The 16,730-nt window shown below is 40.5% G+C and overlaps 1 protein-coding gene across 1 annotated transcript in view; it reads right to left on the bottom strand.

The window, feature by feature from the left end:
- Positions 1 to 10,812, bottom strand: part of sult6b1 (sulfotransferase family, cytosolic, 6b, member 1) — a 40,671-nt gene extending 29,859 nt beyond the window's left edge. The window contains exon 1 of the mRNA XM_030155370.1: positions 10,444 to 10,812. Coding sequence (XP_030011230.1) covers positions 10,444 to 10,636 — 193 coding nt within the window. The 5' untranslated portion in view covers positions 10,637 to 10,812. The remainder of the gene's footprint in view (positions 1 to 10,443) is intronic.
- Between the last annotated feature and the right edge of the window lie 5,918 nt (positions 10,813 to 16,730).

The raw sequence follows: 16,730 nt of genomic DNA on the forward strand, positions 1-16,730 counted from the left end.
TGTTAATCCACCTCTATCTGTCCTGTCAATCATTGGGGTGTCAGGAGGCCTTTATCGGTTCGGTTCTCCTGTGAAGTCACCCATTGGACTGTGTGTATCATCAGACAGGGGCGTTCATGGAGCCCCCCCCCCTTCCACTGATGGTTTACATATGCAGCTCCACACTCAGATAAATCACCCCGGTGTCCGCATGTGGGCTCCGGTCCAAACAGGCCCCCGAGCATTACAGACGTGGAAGGGGTTTGTATAATCCCACATTCCACCGACCACCATTAACTTGTCCGTCTTTGTATTGTTTCTCTTCCAGCGAGCTGCCACGCTAAAGCTTTTTTCTGAAAGTAAATGCTTCCCCAAAAAGAAAACATGTCACATTCCTTAAACGCAACATCACAACAGCAGGAATGTCATGGTTTTCCGTCTGCAAACAGGAATGCTTCCAAAACTTTGCATGTGTAGGAAAAGGAGAGTAAAGGTGTGACTGAAAAAAGACAAACAAACCCAACAACAACAACAACAAAACAATAAAGCATGTGTACATTCCTGTAAACTCATGTCTATGAAGTGGTTTGGATTCAGTCCTAAATGAAACACAGGTCCGGTCTGAGCCAATAACAGCAGCTGACGTAAAAGGCAGAAGGAAAAAAGGACCATACACCAATTCAGATCACTGACTAGGAATAAGACTTCAACAAGAACAAGGGCAGAAACATCCTTCTTAGCTTTTCCAGGGAAACAACTCCTCTGACTGAAGATGTTTCAGTCATGGTTACTACCAAGTAATATCCAAGGTTTTTTTTTTTTTTTTTTTACAATTTGGGAGAGTACTCATAATTTGAGAGGTTTTGGAGATTTCATTTTGCCCACATTTCAAACCACTCGTAAACGTTTTTGTGAGTCTGTATGTGGAGGGAAACTCTGGAACAGTCTGGACATCCAACACAAGCAACGCCAAAATATCCACTGATTTAAGCTGTTCTATAAACATATGGTCTGGACCCAGGACAGAGATAGAGCAGGGCTCTAAACTCCTGTTCTTTCAGGTTCCACATTCAGCCCGATTTGATCTGCAGTGGGCCGGACCAGTCAAATAAGAACAGAACAACATATATATAATGACAACTCCAAATGTTTGTCTTTGCTATTAAATTATGAAAATACTTCCTTTTATAAACTATCCAAACAAAAGCGATCTGAATAACCTGAAAAAACTGAAATTTCTTACAAAAAATAAGCACAATTTTAACAATATTCTGCCTCAACTGATCCTTTCTCCATATGCATTCTGGATCAGATCTACACAGACACTGTTGTTCGTCCATCAGTCTTGATGACGTCCTTGACTTCAGTTTCTGTGGGTCCTGGAGGGGCTCGTCAGTCCTATTTTTGCCCTGAAGTATCTGTCACAAAGACACTAAACACTGAGGAACAGGCAGAAAAGAGTTCAAACTGGGCTGAATTTTCTTTAGACATTTCAGGTTGTTCATATTTGTTCAGGTTATTCACATTTTATTGGTACAAGATAGTTTGTAAATGTAAATATTTTCATAATTTAATGTTATTTTTTGCACTAAAACAAAGACAAAAATTTGAAGTTGTCATTATTTGTAGGCATAATGTAATATTTTTTTCCACATCAAATCATTTTCTTTCAGGTTCCACATTCAGCCCGATTTGATCTGCAATGGGCCGGACCAGTAAAATAAGAACAGAACAACATATAAATAATGACAACTCCAATTTTTTGGTTTTTGTTATTAAATTAGGAAAATACTTACTTTTATAAACTATCCAAACACAAAAGATGTGAATAACCTGGAAAAACTGAAATTTCTAAAGAAAAATCAGTGTAATTTTCTCAGTCTTCTTCCTCCACTTCTCATTAGTCCATGTGCATTCTGGATCAGATCTACACAGACACTAAACACTGAGGAACAGGAAGAAAAGAGTTCAAACTGGACTGAATTTTCTTTAGACATTTCAGGTTGTTCATATTTGTTCAGGTTCTTCACATTTTATTGCTATAGGATAGTTTGTAAATGTAAATATTTTCATCATTTAATGTTATTTTTTGCACTGAAACAAAAACAAAAATTTGAAGTTATTATTTATAGGCATAATGTAAGATTATTTTTTCACATCAAACTGAGAAGAAAATCTGCAGTCGTTCCTTTTTGTGGGTTCTTCTGCTGTTATTATTTGACTGTAGATCAGATTGGTCTGGATGTGGAACCAGAACTAAAATGAGTTCCACAGCCTGCACTGTGGAATTTTTGCACTTTGTAAATTCATCCCAGGGGTCGGAGTGGAACCTTTGGTGGGACGCATTTGGCCCCTGGGCCGCATGTTTGAGAGCCCTGAGATAGAGGGTCTTAACCTCCTAAGACCCACTGTCCACATTGCTGGACAAGATTTTCACAACTTTATACAAAAAAAAGAAAAGAAAAGAAAAGAAAAGAAAAGAAAAGAAAACTGTCCACCACAAAGGACATTACATAAAAATGTTAAAAACTGCATCTGAAAAAACTGTTGCATCAGGATGTTTCCAATATAGGCACTGATTTAATAAAAAACAAAAAAGCTGGTTCTTTGCTGACATTTCCTGGGTCTGAGGAGGTTAACACTTATGTTCCATCTATATTCTGTATACAGTGTTAGTGTGTGCTTGTAACTCACCCAGTTGTATGTGCTGTCCAGTACCATCTGCTATTGTTCGTACTATTGCTGGGATGTGCTGCCCTTTACCTCTAGTGCTGTTGTACTTTTCTTACCACTGTTGCTATGTAATTATTATAATGTAAGTTAACTGTTACCTGTGGTTACATCACCGTGAATGTACTTTGCTTCTATTTTTTGCACACATTTTGCTTATATCATGCAAATACTGTCAAATGAGTTTATTCTAATTTGGTATAGGCCCATTTTGTTCATTGTTCTGGCTTAAAGCCTAAGACAGTGGTTTCCAACCTTTTTTGGCTCATGACCCCATTTTAACGTCACAAATTTGTGGTGACCCCAGACATTTAAAACTGAGAAATTTTTTTGCTAAAATTATAATTTTTTGGGGGGGATCATGTAGTAGTTTGCTATAGTATGTTGCAAATAAATGTTAATTTTAGAGGATATTTAGTCTATATAATGTCTATATAATGTCTATTATTGTGGACAGAGGCAGTAAATCCAGGTGTAGATTACTGCACAAAGGGAGACTTTTATTTTCCTTGGTCAGGATCTGTCCAGTCAGTCCAGCTGTGATTTACAAGGAGGACAATTAATACTGAACAAACTAGAACTGAAACTCTGAATTATGAAAGAGCTGCAGCATCTGAAACTGACCACAGTGAACATTTGACACAGAAACAGAACCACAGTGCTGCAGTTTCACACTCAGTTTGTCATGTCTTTTATGTACTGAAATTGTCTCTTAACTCACCATATATTTTTTATTAGTAAGTTTTTATTTTTATTTCTATCAATTACTAGAAATTTCAGGCAACCCCATTTGAATTCCAGGCGACCCCATGTGGGGTCCCAACCCCAAGGTTGAAAAACACTGGTCTAAAGACAGGAGTGAGTATACATTCTTCTCAGACCCAGCAATGCATGTTAGTCCTCTGCAGTGGACAAGAGTTTCACAGCTGTACTTTCTGGAGTCTCTTGGGTTTCTGTAAATTGGCTTAGAGTCTGGTTTTGACCAACTCTATATATAAAGTGTCATGAGGTAACTTTTGTTGCGATCTGGCACTATATAAATAAAATTTGATTGATTGATTGATTTGATTGGTTTTCCCCTGTAAGTTGCTTTGGAAAAAAGTGTCTGCCAAATGCAGAAATGTAAATGTAAAATAAAAAAGAAAAAAATGTCCACTGAAAAGGACATTATATAAAAAAAAAAAAAAAAAAAAAAAAAAAAAAAAAATATATATATATATATATATATATATATATATATATATATATATATAGAGAGAGAGAGAGAGAGAGAGAGAGAGAGAGAGAGAGAGAGAGAGAGAGAGAGATAGGGTGGGGAAGCAAAATTTACACTGAACATTTAGTTGTTTTTTCTCAGCAGACACTACGTCAGTTGTTTTGAACCCAAACATATACTGATGTCATAATCATACCTAACACTATTATCCATACCTTTTCAGAAACTTTTGCCCATATGAGTAATCAGGAAAGCAAACGTCAAAGAGTGTGTGATTTGCTGAATGCACTCGTCACACCAAAGGAGATTTCAAAAATAGTTGGAGTGTCCATAAAGACTGTTTATAATGGAAAGAAGAGAATGACTATGAGCAAAACTATTACCAGAAAGTCTGGAAGATACTATTAAAGAAGAATGGGAGAAGTTGTCACCCAAATATTTGAGGAACACTTGCACAAGTTTCAGGAAGCGTGTGAAGGCAGTTATTGAGAAAGAAGGAGGACACATAGAATAAAAACATTTTCTATTATGTACATTTTCTTGTGGCAAATAAATTCTCATGACTTTCAATAAACTAATTGGTCATACACTGTCTTTCAATCCCTGCCTCAAAATATTGTAAATTTTGCTTCCCCACCCTGTATACACACACACACACACACACACACACACACACACACACACACACACACATATATATATATATATATATATATATATATATATATATATATATATATATATGTACATATATACATATATACATATATAAATCCTTTCAAGTTGTTCTATTTTCTGGTCAAATCAATCATGTGACAACAGGTTTTGTTTTTTGTTTTTTTTTAACTAGAATTAAAAAAAAAAAAAAAAAAATTAAAATGCTGTTGTATGATCATTTTAAAGGTTTTGTAACTAGTAAAATTATAGGTAAAATATTTCAGGCTCTTTCTACAGACATGTGTGTCTGATTGATGAACACTCATAAAATTAACCCCCAAATAAATCAAAGACAAAAAAACAGAACAACAATAATGTAAATATTAATAATGTAAGTTTACATATCAGACAGATTAATGTCATATTAATGACAATTTTTGTACATCTTAGTGCTCTAACCCTGTTTTGGCATTAAAATGTCATAAAATAACTTTGATTTAAAAATGTAATGTACTTTATGTATATACATACCAATACCAAATGTCATTTGCGGTATGAGAAGTGAAAATCCTTTTGTAGATCGCCTCCTTCAGAGCATTATATTTGTATAAAACATTACATTATTCTGTTTTTATCATACAGATTAGTAGATTAATGTGTAATAATAAAATAGTAACAGTAATTATAACACTGCTTCATATCACAAAAGTATATCCTATGGTTTTCTATGTAAACGATACAAGTATGTGTCGAATGAATGAAAGAGAGTAAAAGTCCCGATGTTTGAAAAGGGGGAAGATCTAAGAAGACTTCAGGTTCAATCATCATCATCTATGTAACAGTGAACATTCCTACGTTTTATAAACGTAAACACAAAAGGACACATAATAAGCCACTAAAACTAAAGTATTTCTGCAGGAGATGCATAAACATGATTTAAAGACTTGCTCAGTAGTCATCAGTGTATTGGATAACGTCATAAATCCATCAGACATTTCAATATTCGGATCATTTACTGTGTCCCAGTCAGATCGTATCAGTTTACATCCACTCTGTGCTTTTATCTGTATGGATTATTTGACTGTTATCTCTAAGGGATCGTTATTTTCTCATTACTGTCAGCAGCTGCACAGTTAGAATCCAAGAACATCCTCAAATCTGCACTTTTAACATTTGCACATTTTGTTCTAATGCAGGTGCCCAGACTGTTATGAGGATCAGCCCTGAACTGCGTACTGATTCTGCAAAGTCAGTGTTGGTTTTGTGACACTTTCTCAAACACATTCAAACTGTATCGTCCTTGATGATTTGTCAATATATTCATCTGACATTTATGACTTAAATACTGAACTGGAAGTGTGTACTGTGTATGTTGGTCGTGTATTCTGTTGTTTCTTTTACAACCACTCAACATTATAAATGTGTTCATCATTGTTCCATCGTCACATAAAACCATTTGAAAGTTGATTGAGTGGCTGCTGCTGCTGAGTAATAATTATAACATTAATGTCTCACATGTTAACTTACTAAGTACTGTGATCCATTTTTCAGATACTCCTACAATATGACTACTGTTGCTTGACTTTTTTGATCTGACTTCTTCCATCCACTGTTCCAGTTCAACCAGTGTTGACGTTATAGCCCTATAATAGCCACTGGTCCCTTCCAGCCTGGGCCTGCACCAGGGCCTGCACCAGGCCCTTCACCAGGCCCTTCACCAGGGCCTGCACCAGGCCCTTCACCAGGGCCTGCACCAGGGCCTGCACCAGGCCCTTCACCAGGGCCTGCACCAGGGCCTGCACCAGGCCCTTTACCAGGGCCTGCACCAGGCCCTTCACCAGGGCCTGCACCAGGCCCTTTACCAGGGCCTGCACCAGGCCCTTTACCAGGGCCTGCACCAGGCCCTTCACCAGGGCCTGCACCAGGCCCTTCACCAGGGCCTGCACCAGGGCCTGCACCAGGCCCTTCACCAGGGCCTGCACCAGGCCCTTTACCAGGGCCTGCACCAGGGCCTGCACCAGGCCCTTCACCAGGCCCTTCACCAGGGCCTGCACCAGGCCCTTTACCAGGGCCTGCACCAGGGCCTGCACCAGGGCCTGCACCAGGCCCTTCACCAGGGCCTGCACCAGGCCCTTTACCAGGGCCTGCACCAGGGCCTGCACCAGGCCCTTCACCAGGCCCTTCACCAGGGCCTGCACCAGGGCCTGCACCAGGCCCTTCACCAGGGCCTGCACCAGGCCCTGCACCAGGCCCTTCACCAGGCCCTTCACCAGGCCCTTCACCAGGCCCTTCACCAGGCCCTTCACCAGGCCCTTCACCAGGGCCTGCACCAGGGCCTTCACCAGGCCCTTCACCAGGGCCTGCACCAGGCCCTTCACCAGGGCCTGCACCAGGCCCTTCACCAGGGCCTGCACCAGGCCCTGCACCAGGCCCTTCACCAGGCCCTTCACCAGGCCCTTCACCAGGCCCTTCACCAGGGCCTGCACCAGGGCCTGCACCAGGGCCTGCACCAGGCCCTGCACCAGGGCCGGCACCAGGCCCTGCACCAGGCCCTTCACCAGGCCCTTCACCAGGGCCTGCACCAGGCCCTGCACCAGGCCTTCCAGCTCATCCAGCCTGTCTGAACTGCTGCTGAGGCACCCTGATGACCTGGATCATGCTCACCATCATCTGGCTCCTTGAGCTGCTTCTGTGCACCCCCTCTGCTCATTTCTACCTTCACAACTGCTGCTCTTTGTCATTCCACAACAATTTTCCTTTTTCTTCTGACACCACTTGTCGAGCTGGCTGAGCAGTCAAGGCATGAAACAGAAGTAGAAACTGAGGGTACGTTTACACGGCAACACTAGGATCTAATTCCGCAAAGATTTCTCCTTTGCGTTATAAAATCATTCCGCGTTTAGACGAAGCCGCTATGATAACGATCTGCGTTCACATGAGTCCGCGAGGACGGCTGAATACGCTGTAGTGGCCATGCCAGACCAGTAGCTGGCGATGTCCAAGACCGTCTGGTCTGGTCCAAAACCGTCTCCTAACTGTCCTCCTTCGATGGTACGTTAGGGATTGACTCAGGCATTGGCGAATTTAAGAAATGCGTCTCCGCTGGTAAGAGTGTAGACGCAGTAAGTCTAACTTTTGGTGGAGAAGCGACAGCAAACTGAGCACAGTTAGCAGCACGTATGTTGTTCTGAAACCGGCCATTGTTGTTGTGGTTGTTCCTTCTTTTTCTGCAGCTTTATTGTGTCATAGAGGCTGGCAAACCAGCTTGGAGGCGCATTACCGCCGCCAACTGGCCCGGAGTGGGTTAACTGGCGGTTCTTGGCTGCGCGCACATGCAGTGACGTCATATTTTACCCCGGAACGCTCCGATTCGCGTTAACACGGAGCTGGAATGCGGAGCGTATCGATAACGTTCCACCCTGGACCCTGGTATCAAAAGTTTCCGGATTCAGGCACTCTAGGCACCGTTTCCATGGTAACAGAAGGCTAATCCGCCATGAAATCTTCCCGGAGTCGACTGAATCCTACGCCGTGTAAACTGAGTTCAGTCAGAGGCACTTTGAGGTTTTAACCTTTCAGGGTTTTTTTTTTTCCCAAACCAAACTCCATCCATCCTCAACCAACAATCACCACTGTGTGGCCTTTATAGTACTGCTCCCCCCAGTGGTGGGAGATGTACCAACTGGAACAGGAGAAGAACTTACACCAGTGTTTTTCAACCTTGGGTTCGGGACCCCACGTTGCGTCGCCTGGAATTCAAATGGGGTCGCCTGAAATTTCTAGTAATTGATTTTAAAAAAAACAAACAAGCAAACAAAAAAAAACTGTTAAAAAATATATGGTGAGTTGAGAGACAATCCCAATCCATAACAGACATGACAAACTGTGGTTGTGAAACTGCAGCACTGTGGTTCTGTTTATCTGTCAAATGTTCACTGTGGTCAGTTTCAGTTGCTGCAGCTCTTTCATAATTCATAGTTTCAGTTCTTGTTTGTTCAGTATTAATTGTCCTCCTTGTAAATCACAGCTGGACTGACTGGACAGATCCTGACCAAGGAAAATCCAATTCTCCCTTTGTGCAGTAATCTACACCTGGATTTACTGCCTCTGTCCACAATAATAGACATTATATAGACTAAATGTCCTCTACAATTAACGTTTATTTGCAGCATAATATAGCAAACTATTATATGATCAAAAACAAATTAATTTCCGTTTTGAATGTCTGGGGTCGCCAGAAATTTGTGATGTTAAAATGGGGTCAGGAGACAAAAAAGGCTGGGAACCACTGCTTTAAGGTTTTAACCTTTCAGGGTTTTTTTTTTTTTTTTTCCAAACCAAACTCCATCCATCCTCAACCAACAATAACCAGTGTGGCTTTTATAGTACTGCTCCCCCCAGTGGCAGGAGATGTACCAACTGGAACAGGAGAGGAACTTACACAGACAAGCTATACAAATAACATACCCCAAATACATACTTAAATATTTACATAAACCAACACCCTTGCTAAAACTGGGTGAAACTATAGCTTACCCATCGAGCCCCCAGGACTGTTTTGTCTGGCGGACCATTCCATCAGGACCAAAACACCGGTAAGTTTGTGTGTACAGTGCATTGATAATTTTTATATCGATCATTTTCTCTATCAGTACAAGTCAAGATTTAAAACAGCTGCTACATTAACTCTTTAATTCAGTGGTTTCCAACCTTTTTTGTCACCTGACCCCATTTTAACATCATATATTTCTGGCGACCCCAGACATTCAAAACGGAGACTTTTCTTTTGCTACAATTAATTTGTTTTTGATCATGTAATAGTTTGCTATACTATGTTGCAAATAAACATTAATTTTAGACACATTTAGTCTATATAATGTCTATTATTGTGGACAGAGGCAGTAAATCCAGGTGTAGATTACTGCACAAAGGGAGCATTTGATTTTCCTTGGTCAGGATCTGTCCAGTCAGTCCAGCTGTGATTTACAAGGAGGACAATTAATACTGAACAAACAAGAACTGAAACTATGAATTATGAAAGAGCTGCAGCATCTGAAACTGACCACAGTGAACATTTGACACAGAAACAGAACCACAGTGCTGCAGTTTCAGAATTTGTCATGTCTTTTATGAATTGGGATTCTGTCTCTCTCAACTCACCATGTATTTTTTATTAGTAATTTTTTATTAATATCGTTATTATTTTTATCAATTTCAAGAAATTTCAGGCGGCCCCATTTGAATTCCAGATGACCCCATGTGGGGTCCCAACCCCAAGGTTGAAAAACACTGCTTTAATTAATATACAGCTTCTCTCCTCAGCTCGACAGAGCAGAAATCCCGGCTCCCACGTCTATCCCTCATATCCCTCATAAGAAGAATAACCTAATGACCCACAATTAAATTATTATTATTATTATTATTATTATTAATAATAATTTAATAAATACTTTTCTTCTGAATTAACAGCATGTGTGTTGTTCCTTCCCCCACATGTCTACACCAGTCACACCTGCTGTCTCCTGACATCCCACATTGTCTCTCAATACTAAACTATACAACAATTATGCTACGCCGACCAAACAAATGCTGCACAAACCTCTGTTTTAACACGGTGACTGTAAACCCTGTTTCCACCCTGTTTTCTCTTCCCATTCTGATGTGAAATCTAGAGGAAGTTGCAGAAAGAACACACACTTTCACACATTTTCACTTTTGCTCTAATCATTTACTACAAACAGCCAGAGGGGAAAGTGGTCAAAGGTCAGAGGTCACAGTGCATCGATCTACTACTGCTGCTTATTTCTGCACCGACCACCGGCCGATCACAAGAAACGTTGGAACAGATGATAATTACTGACCACATTTGGGATAAGCCACCAGCATGATGTCGTCCTCCCTGCCCTGGATGTTGGCCAGAGCCTGCAGATGCTCCTCAGGACACATTATGGATGGGTACAACACCCCGTTGTGTCGGTACAACTTCTCCTCGTCCTTCATTTCCTGTGCCGTCTGTATCCTTGACTGCATGTTAGCGAGGAAGGTGTTGCTCATTTTGACCCTGGAGCTGCACCAACCACCCTTTAAATACCTTACTCTTCTCTGTGCAAGAGGTCAAAAGACCAGTTGTGCAGCTTTTAAAGAAACACACACTGGAAGTACACGAGGTGTGGCAGGAAAAGCTGGCGCTGCTTCTTCTGCACAGCGTCCATCTGCTGCTGTTCTATGAATGAGCCACAAACACAGTGAAACACAAGGAGAGAGAAAAAGAGGGTGTGTAGTAGTAAAAAAGGAGGAGGAGGAAAAAGGAGGAGGCAGCAGGCACCTCCTCCTCCACATACACACCAATACATGTGTATATGTGTAAATGTGTGGAGGTAAGGCTGATGGGAAATGCCTGTGCACTGTTCACCAGATGGAAGGAACATGCCCACAGACCCTAAAGAACACAGGAAGTTCAGCCAAAGCCAGGTCGTAATGATGCTGCTTCTGTTCTTTGAAGCAGAGTCTGAGCCACATTCAGTCTGAGGGAAAAACCACAACATGTTTAGAGAGAGAAAAAAAATGCAAGAATGTGAAGAATGGGAGATCCATTGGATGATAACTGCTCCTGGGGGGTAGAATAGAAGAGAATGGAAACCTTACACTGAAATGGCATTGAGTGTCTTCAGTCTTTAATGTGTTTCTGTTGTGTAAGTGAAAACCTAAATGAAACCTAACCTTTATTTGTCGAAAAAATATGACAAAAAGCTTATGTCTGACAGATATTTAGAAGGATGACGCATATTTTATAAGAGTGAGTTAAGAGGGTGACAAGTTATTGGTTGAACTGCCACTGTCATTTTTAAAGTACAAACAAGTGTTCAGAGAACGCAAACCTCCGCCAAGCACCCTGAACGGTGTGCATGTGTGGATCGACTACTTCTGTTTAAATTCTACAGTTTCCAGGTTGTTCCATACAGCAGAAAAAGTGGAAGCTTGGTCCCAGTCATGTGTCTGTCAAATTAGATTCAATTCCCATCAATATTTGTTGAGTTATGATGAAAAATGTGTGGTAAATGGGATTTTCAATGTTAAATGTAAATGTCCACAGAGTCCACATTCCACAGTGGATGTGGACAGTTTTGTGCCAGATACAAGATATTGTTCTAAGCTACGGGTGGATCCAACTGGAGGCTAATTGGAGTTGTTTTGAATTTTGGAAAATTGCTCAGTGATGACAGATGGAAAACTGTAGATGTTGTGACCTTGCTGTGACCTTGAACTTTGGCCTACTGGGACCAAAATATACTGGGTTGGTCCCAGGGCCTAGGCCTATCTGTGGGGAAGATTTGGGAAAGATGGGTGGAAGAGTTTTCCCGTAAAGTTGCTAACAAACAAACAAACAAACAAACAAACAAACAAGAAAAGCACTTGGAGAGCGCAGACCTCCGCCAAGACAGACCCCCCCCCCCCCCCACCCCCGATCACCACCAAAATTTAATCATTTCTTCCTTGTGCCAGTATTAACATTTCCTGAAAATTTCATGAAAATCTGTCCATAACTTTTTGAGTTACCTTGCTAACAAACACGCACGCAAACACACAAAGCAAAGGGATCACAGCACTTCCTAGTGGAGGTAATAAAAACCCTTTGACCAAATTTTATTGAATCCCATATCATTACAATAAATGTCTCACTATTCTGCCTCTCGCTCATGTTCTAACATAATATCGCATCATCTAGTGACTGTTATCATTTCAATTAAATATTTCTGAATTCAGTTATTGTAGCATTCGAGAGTAGCACAAAGTGCATCTTGGGATATTTTCCAGCCAAGTCTACATGAGTCACCAACCAATGCATCCTTGGTTTAAGCTAGCAGACAGGCCCAACATCTGCGTATTCTATGTGTTCTTGGTTTGTGCAAACTTTCAAATGGAACAGTACTTGGGCTGTGACTGATGATGTTTCACAAGATCGCGAGAACAGAAGAACGGAAAAGAACGCGTATTGAGGAATGACCATTGACTTTCTTCTTGTTCTTCTCAAAAATCTTTACTCTTCTTCATGGTATTTGGTCAGTATTTTAAAAAAGAGCAGCGCCCTTTGGTGGACTGATTGACAAACGCTCATCCTAACACACCGGAAATATGCACAGAAGTACGAAGGTAGTGACTCTTGACAACATTAGAAATGTATTTATGTACGTAAAGCAGGCCTAAATGAGCCTAATACCTGCATTACTGTCAATGGCCCTTCACCAGAAGACATCCTAAAAATGAAAGATCAGATTCATCCCAAAGAATTCATGGCAAGAATTCTTTAACAGCAGAAGAGTTTTAAAAAATTCAGAAATATAAACACTATATGGAAGTAAACCTGTCCCATCAGATTTTGAATTATATAAAAGCCAATGAATTTCTAGCACGGAATTTTTTTGCACTGAAATTATGTATCTGAAATTTTTGTCTCTGAATTTAACTATGTTCATAAATTTAGAATAAAAAAAAATTCAGATGCCAAAAATTCAGATGCTAAAAATTCAGATCACACATCTGTGCTGACCGTCTTCCTGCATCGGCGTCACATGACCAACCTAACATAAATCGACTGGCTGCCTGTCGGTTCGACTTGAGATAAAATTGATTGCTTATCCTTGGTGTCCTGGATGTGTGATCTGAATTTTTTGAGTCTGAAGTTTTTGCGTCTGAATTTTTTTGTATTCTAAATTTATGAACATAGTTAAATTGAGAGAAAAAAAATTCAGATACTTAATTTCAGTGCAAAAAAATTCAGTGCTAGAAATTCAATGGGTTTTCTAATTCAAAATCTGATGAGACAGATTTACTTCCATAACACTAGTGTCTAGAATCACAATACAAGCAATGGCACTTCAGCAAAATAAATAAATGAGTACATACTACTACTACTACTACTACTACTACTACTAATAATAATAATAATAGTAATAATAACAATAATAATAATATAAATACGGCAAAACTCAGTAAGAACGTGGCACAAAAATAAAGGCCAATCACAACAACACAGCAAACAACAGTAAAAACAAAACATGACAAAAACAAGAGTGTGAAAAGCCCAAACGTCTGTTCCTATTTTGCTTCTATGGGCAGGTCTGCCCATCCCCCACATCCCACAGGCTGCTGTGGATCAGTGCCTTTCACTACCGTAAAGTGCAAAGTCTTTTCTTTCAAAGGATTTTGCAATTTTTCTGATTGCACGAACAGCGACTGAGTTACGGTCATTGAAAGTCTGCTTGCACTGCTGTATCACTGACGACACATCTGGTTTTTAAGAGTTTGTTCTGCGAAAAACAATGAAAAGTAGACAACAGACAGACAACAGGATGTGAAAAGACACAGATATCCAAGCTAAAAAGGACATTAGATCTGTTAGAATTATACTGATGAAGAACATATAAAGACCTAAGCATTATATAATTAGAGTGTAATATGATATAGTTATGATTCCTGTATTTTGCTGATTTGCTCTAAGTTGTGTGAGTTAATGACACTAGTGGCATTGTACCTGTGGTGCCATTGTACGATAGCATGAGAGGCTAACATTGCCCAGCATACCTCACAGCATTTGAATATGGACATAAAATTGTGCCTAGTAGATAGTCAGGTAATGTTTCTATTCATTTGGCGAGTTTGGCGGCGATCAGGCCTGTGAAGGCTGAGGAAAACCTGTACAAACGCCCTCCTGTGATGGAACATCGACTGGATGGACACAGAACGTGTGTTATATAGTAGGGTTAGGAGGTCACAGGCTTCAAGGGGTCGAATGGGAAAATACAAACAGAGGGTCGCAGGTGGGTTAGCTGAGTTTTTAGGAGTGTTTGGGAATGTTTATTGTTTTACTGTAGTGTTTTTCAACCTTGGGGTCGGGACCCAATGTGGGGTCGCCTGGAATTCAAATGGGATCACCTGAAATTTCTAGTAATTGATAAAAAAATATATAAATAAATGAAAAAACAAAACTTACTAATAAAAAATATATGGTGAGTTGAGAGAGACGATGCCAAAGCATAAAAGCTATGACAAACTGTGGTTGTGAAACTGCAGGACTGTGGTTCTGTTTATCTGTCAAATGTTCACTGTGGTCAGTTTCAGATGCTGCAGCTCTTTCATAATTCATAGTTTCAGTTCTTGTTTGTTCAGTATTAATTGTCCTCCTTGTAAATCCCAGCTGGGCTGACTGGACAGATCCTGACCAAGGAAAATCACATTCTCCCTTTGTGCAGTAATCTACACCTGGATTTACTGCCTCTGTCCACAATAATAGACATTATATAGACTAAATGTCCTCTAAAATGAATGTTTATTTGCAACATAGTATAGCAAACTATTACATGATCAAAAACAAATTAATTTTAGCAAAAAAAAATAAAAAAAAATAAAAAAAAAAATCTCTGTTTTGAATGTCTGGGGTCGCCAGAAATTTGTGATGTTAAAATGGGGTCAGGTGACAAAAAAGGTTGGAAACCACTGTTTTATTGTATTATTAGTCATAAAGAGAGGATGGTAAGGTCTGTGGGGCTAGGACAGCTGTGGTGGGGGTGATACGTGAAGGGACTGGCTGAAGTTAGGAGGAGGAAGGCAACACCCCAAGTACGAGTATTGAAGTAGGAAAAAGTTAACTGTGGGCTCTGGAGGACAGGGAGTCAGAGGGATGGGGCCAGGGCCGGACTGAGACTCATTTTCAGCCCTGGAGTTTCATACCTCAGACTGGCCCACTTTAGATCACGACCGATTCTTATTAAAATCATGGAATTCTAACCTTACATGTTCTCTTTATCTGTGTCATTAGTGGTTCAGGTTGTGCTGCTGAGCTGCTCCTCTGTCATCAGTAGACTCTGCTCTCCCTTTCACACTTCCTCCAGTTTCTCTAGACTCTCCTGCACCTGGATCACAATAAAAAATAATATCTACAGACATTTGGACTTACTGAACCAGTTCAGATCTTTACATTGGCTAAATATGCAGGTTTATTTAATATTACTTTATGCTATTGCCTTTCAGTTGTGGGCTTTGTGTATTTACTGTCTCACTGTTAATGATAAAACTAAAACAGGTCAGGACTCTGGTTTGGGTCTAGACAGTGGTTTTAGTGGAACTACTGCTTGTTGACAGTCTGTTCCAACAGCTCACCTTTTCCTTCCATCCTGACAGGAACAATCCTCTCATCACTACTGGCTCCTGGCTCTGCTTCTGACACTAAAGCACAGTTTAAATGCTCTGAATTCTCAGCACAAACCTTCTGTTTCCAAAGCCTTGGTGTCAGTTTCATTCATGTAGTGCTGAATCATCTCAGATACCTTTCATACTGAACAGGCCTACACCATACTCTTCATTGGAGCCTATTTCTTCTGATCCTCTTCCCTCTGTGATCAGTCCTACCTGCCCACTCTGGACTTGTGGGCTCATGGCTGCTGTCTGCTGCTGGATCTGCGTTCTGACTCTGAGGAGCTACAAGACAAAGTTTACCACTTTTGTGGCCTCGCATCAGACTATTATTTAAACTGCATAACGTTATGTTCCACGCCACAATGCCACATGATTCACTGACTCCATAATTAACTAGCTTGAAAGGTGGTTTACCCGTTTCATCGTCCTCATTAGTTGTTTCCAACCGGGAGGACGTTTTTGTGAAAAAGTTGAAGATTTTGTCACATTTGGCTGCGTTTGCTTCCAGAGCTTTCCTCTTTTAAATTCTTGCTTCTCCACACCACCCTTGCTCTTTCTATTCTCCATGTTTCAAACAGTAAACACAGCTGAGCATCCACAGCCTACAGAGCACAGATCATATATGTTCCACAGATACAGGACAGAGCTACTAACTGTATGTAAGGACAGATTACATCAGGTCTCGGTGCGTCTGCAAAAAAGAGGAAGAAAAAAAACCCAGATTGTTAGTAGAGGGGGCGGGGCCCAGGAACAGCGGCTGCAGATTACATGATCAACCCAGTGCTATGACTGAACCCCCCCCCCCCCCAAAATAAATAAATAAATAAATAAATAAATAAAATATTAAATATGTATTTAAAGTAGGGCTGGGTATCATGGCCAATTTCCATAATCGATTCGATTTTGATTCATAAGGTTCTGAATCGATTAATCACGTTTCGATTCGATTCGATTC

The sequence above is a fragment of the Sphaeramia orbicularis genome, chromosome 15 (assembly GCF_902148855.1).
Source record: "Sphaeramia orbicularis chromosome 15, fSphaOr1.1, whole genome shotgun sequence".
NCBI lineage: Eukaryota > Metazoa > Chordata > Actinopteri > Kurtiformes > Apogonidae > Sphaeramia > Sphaeramia orbicularis.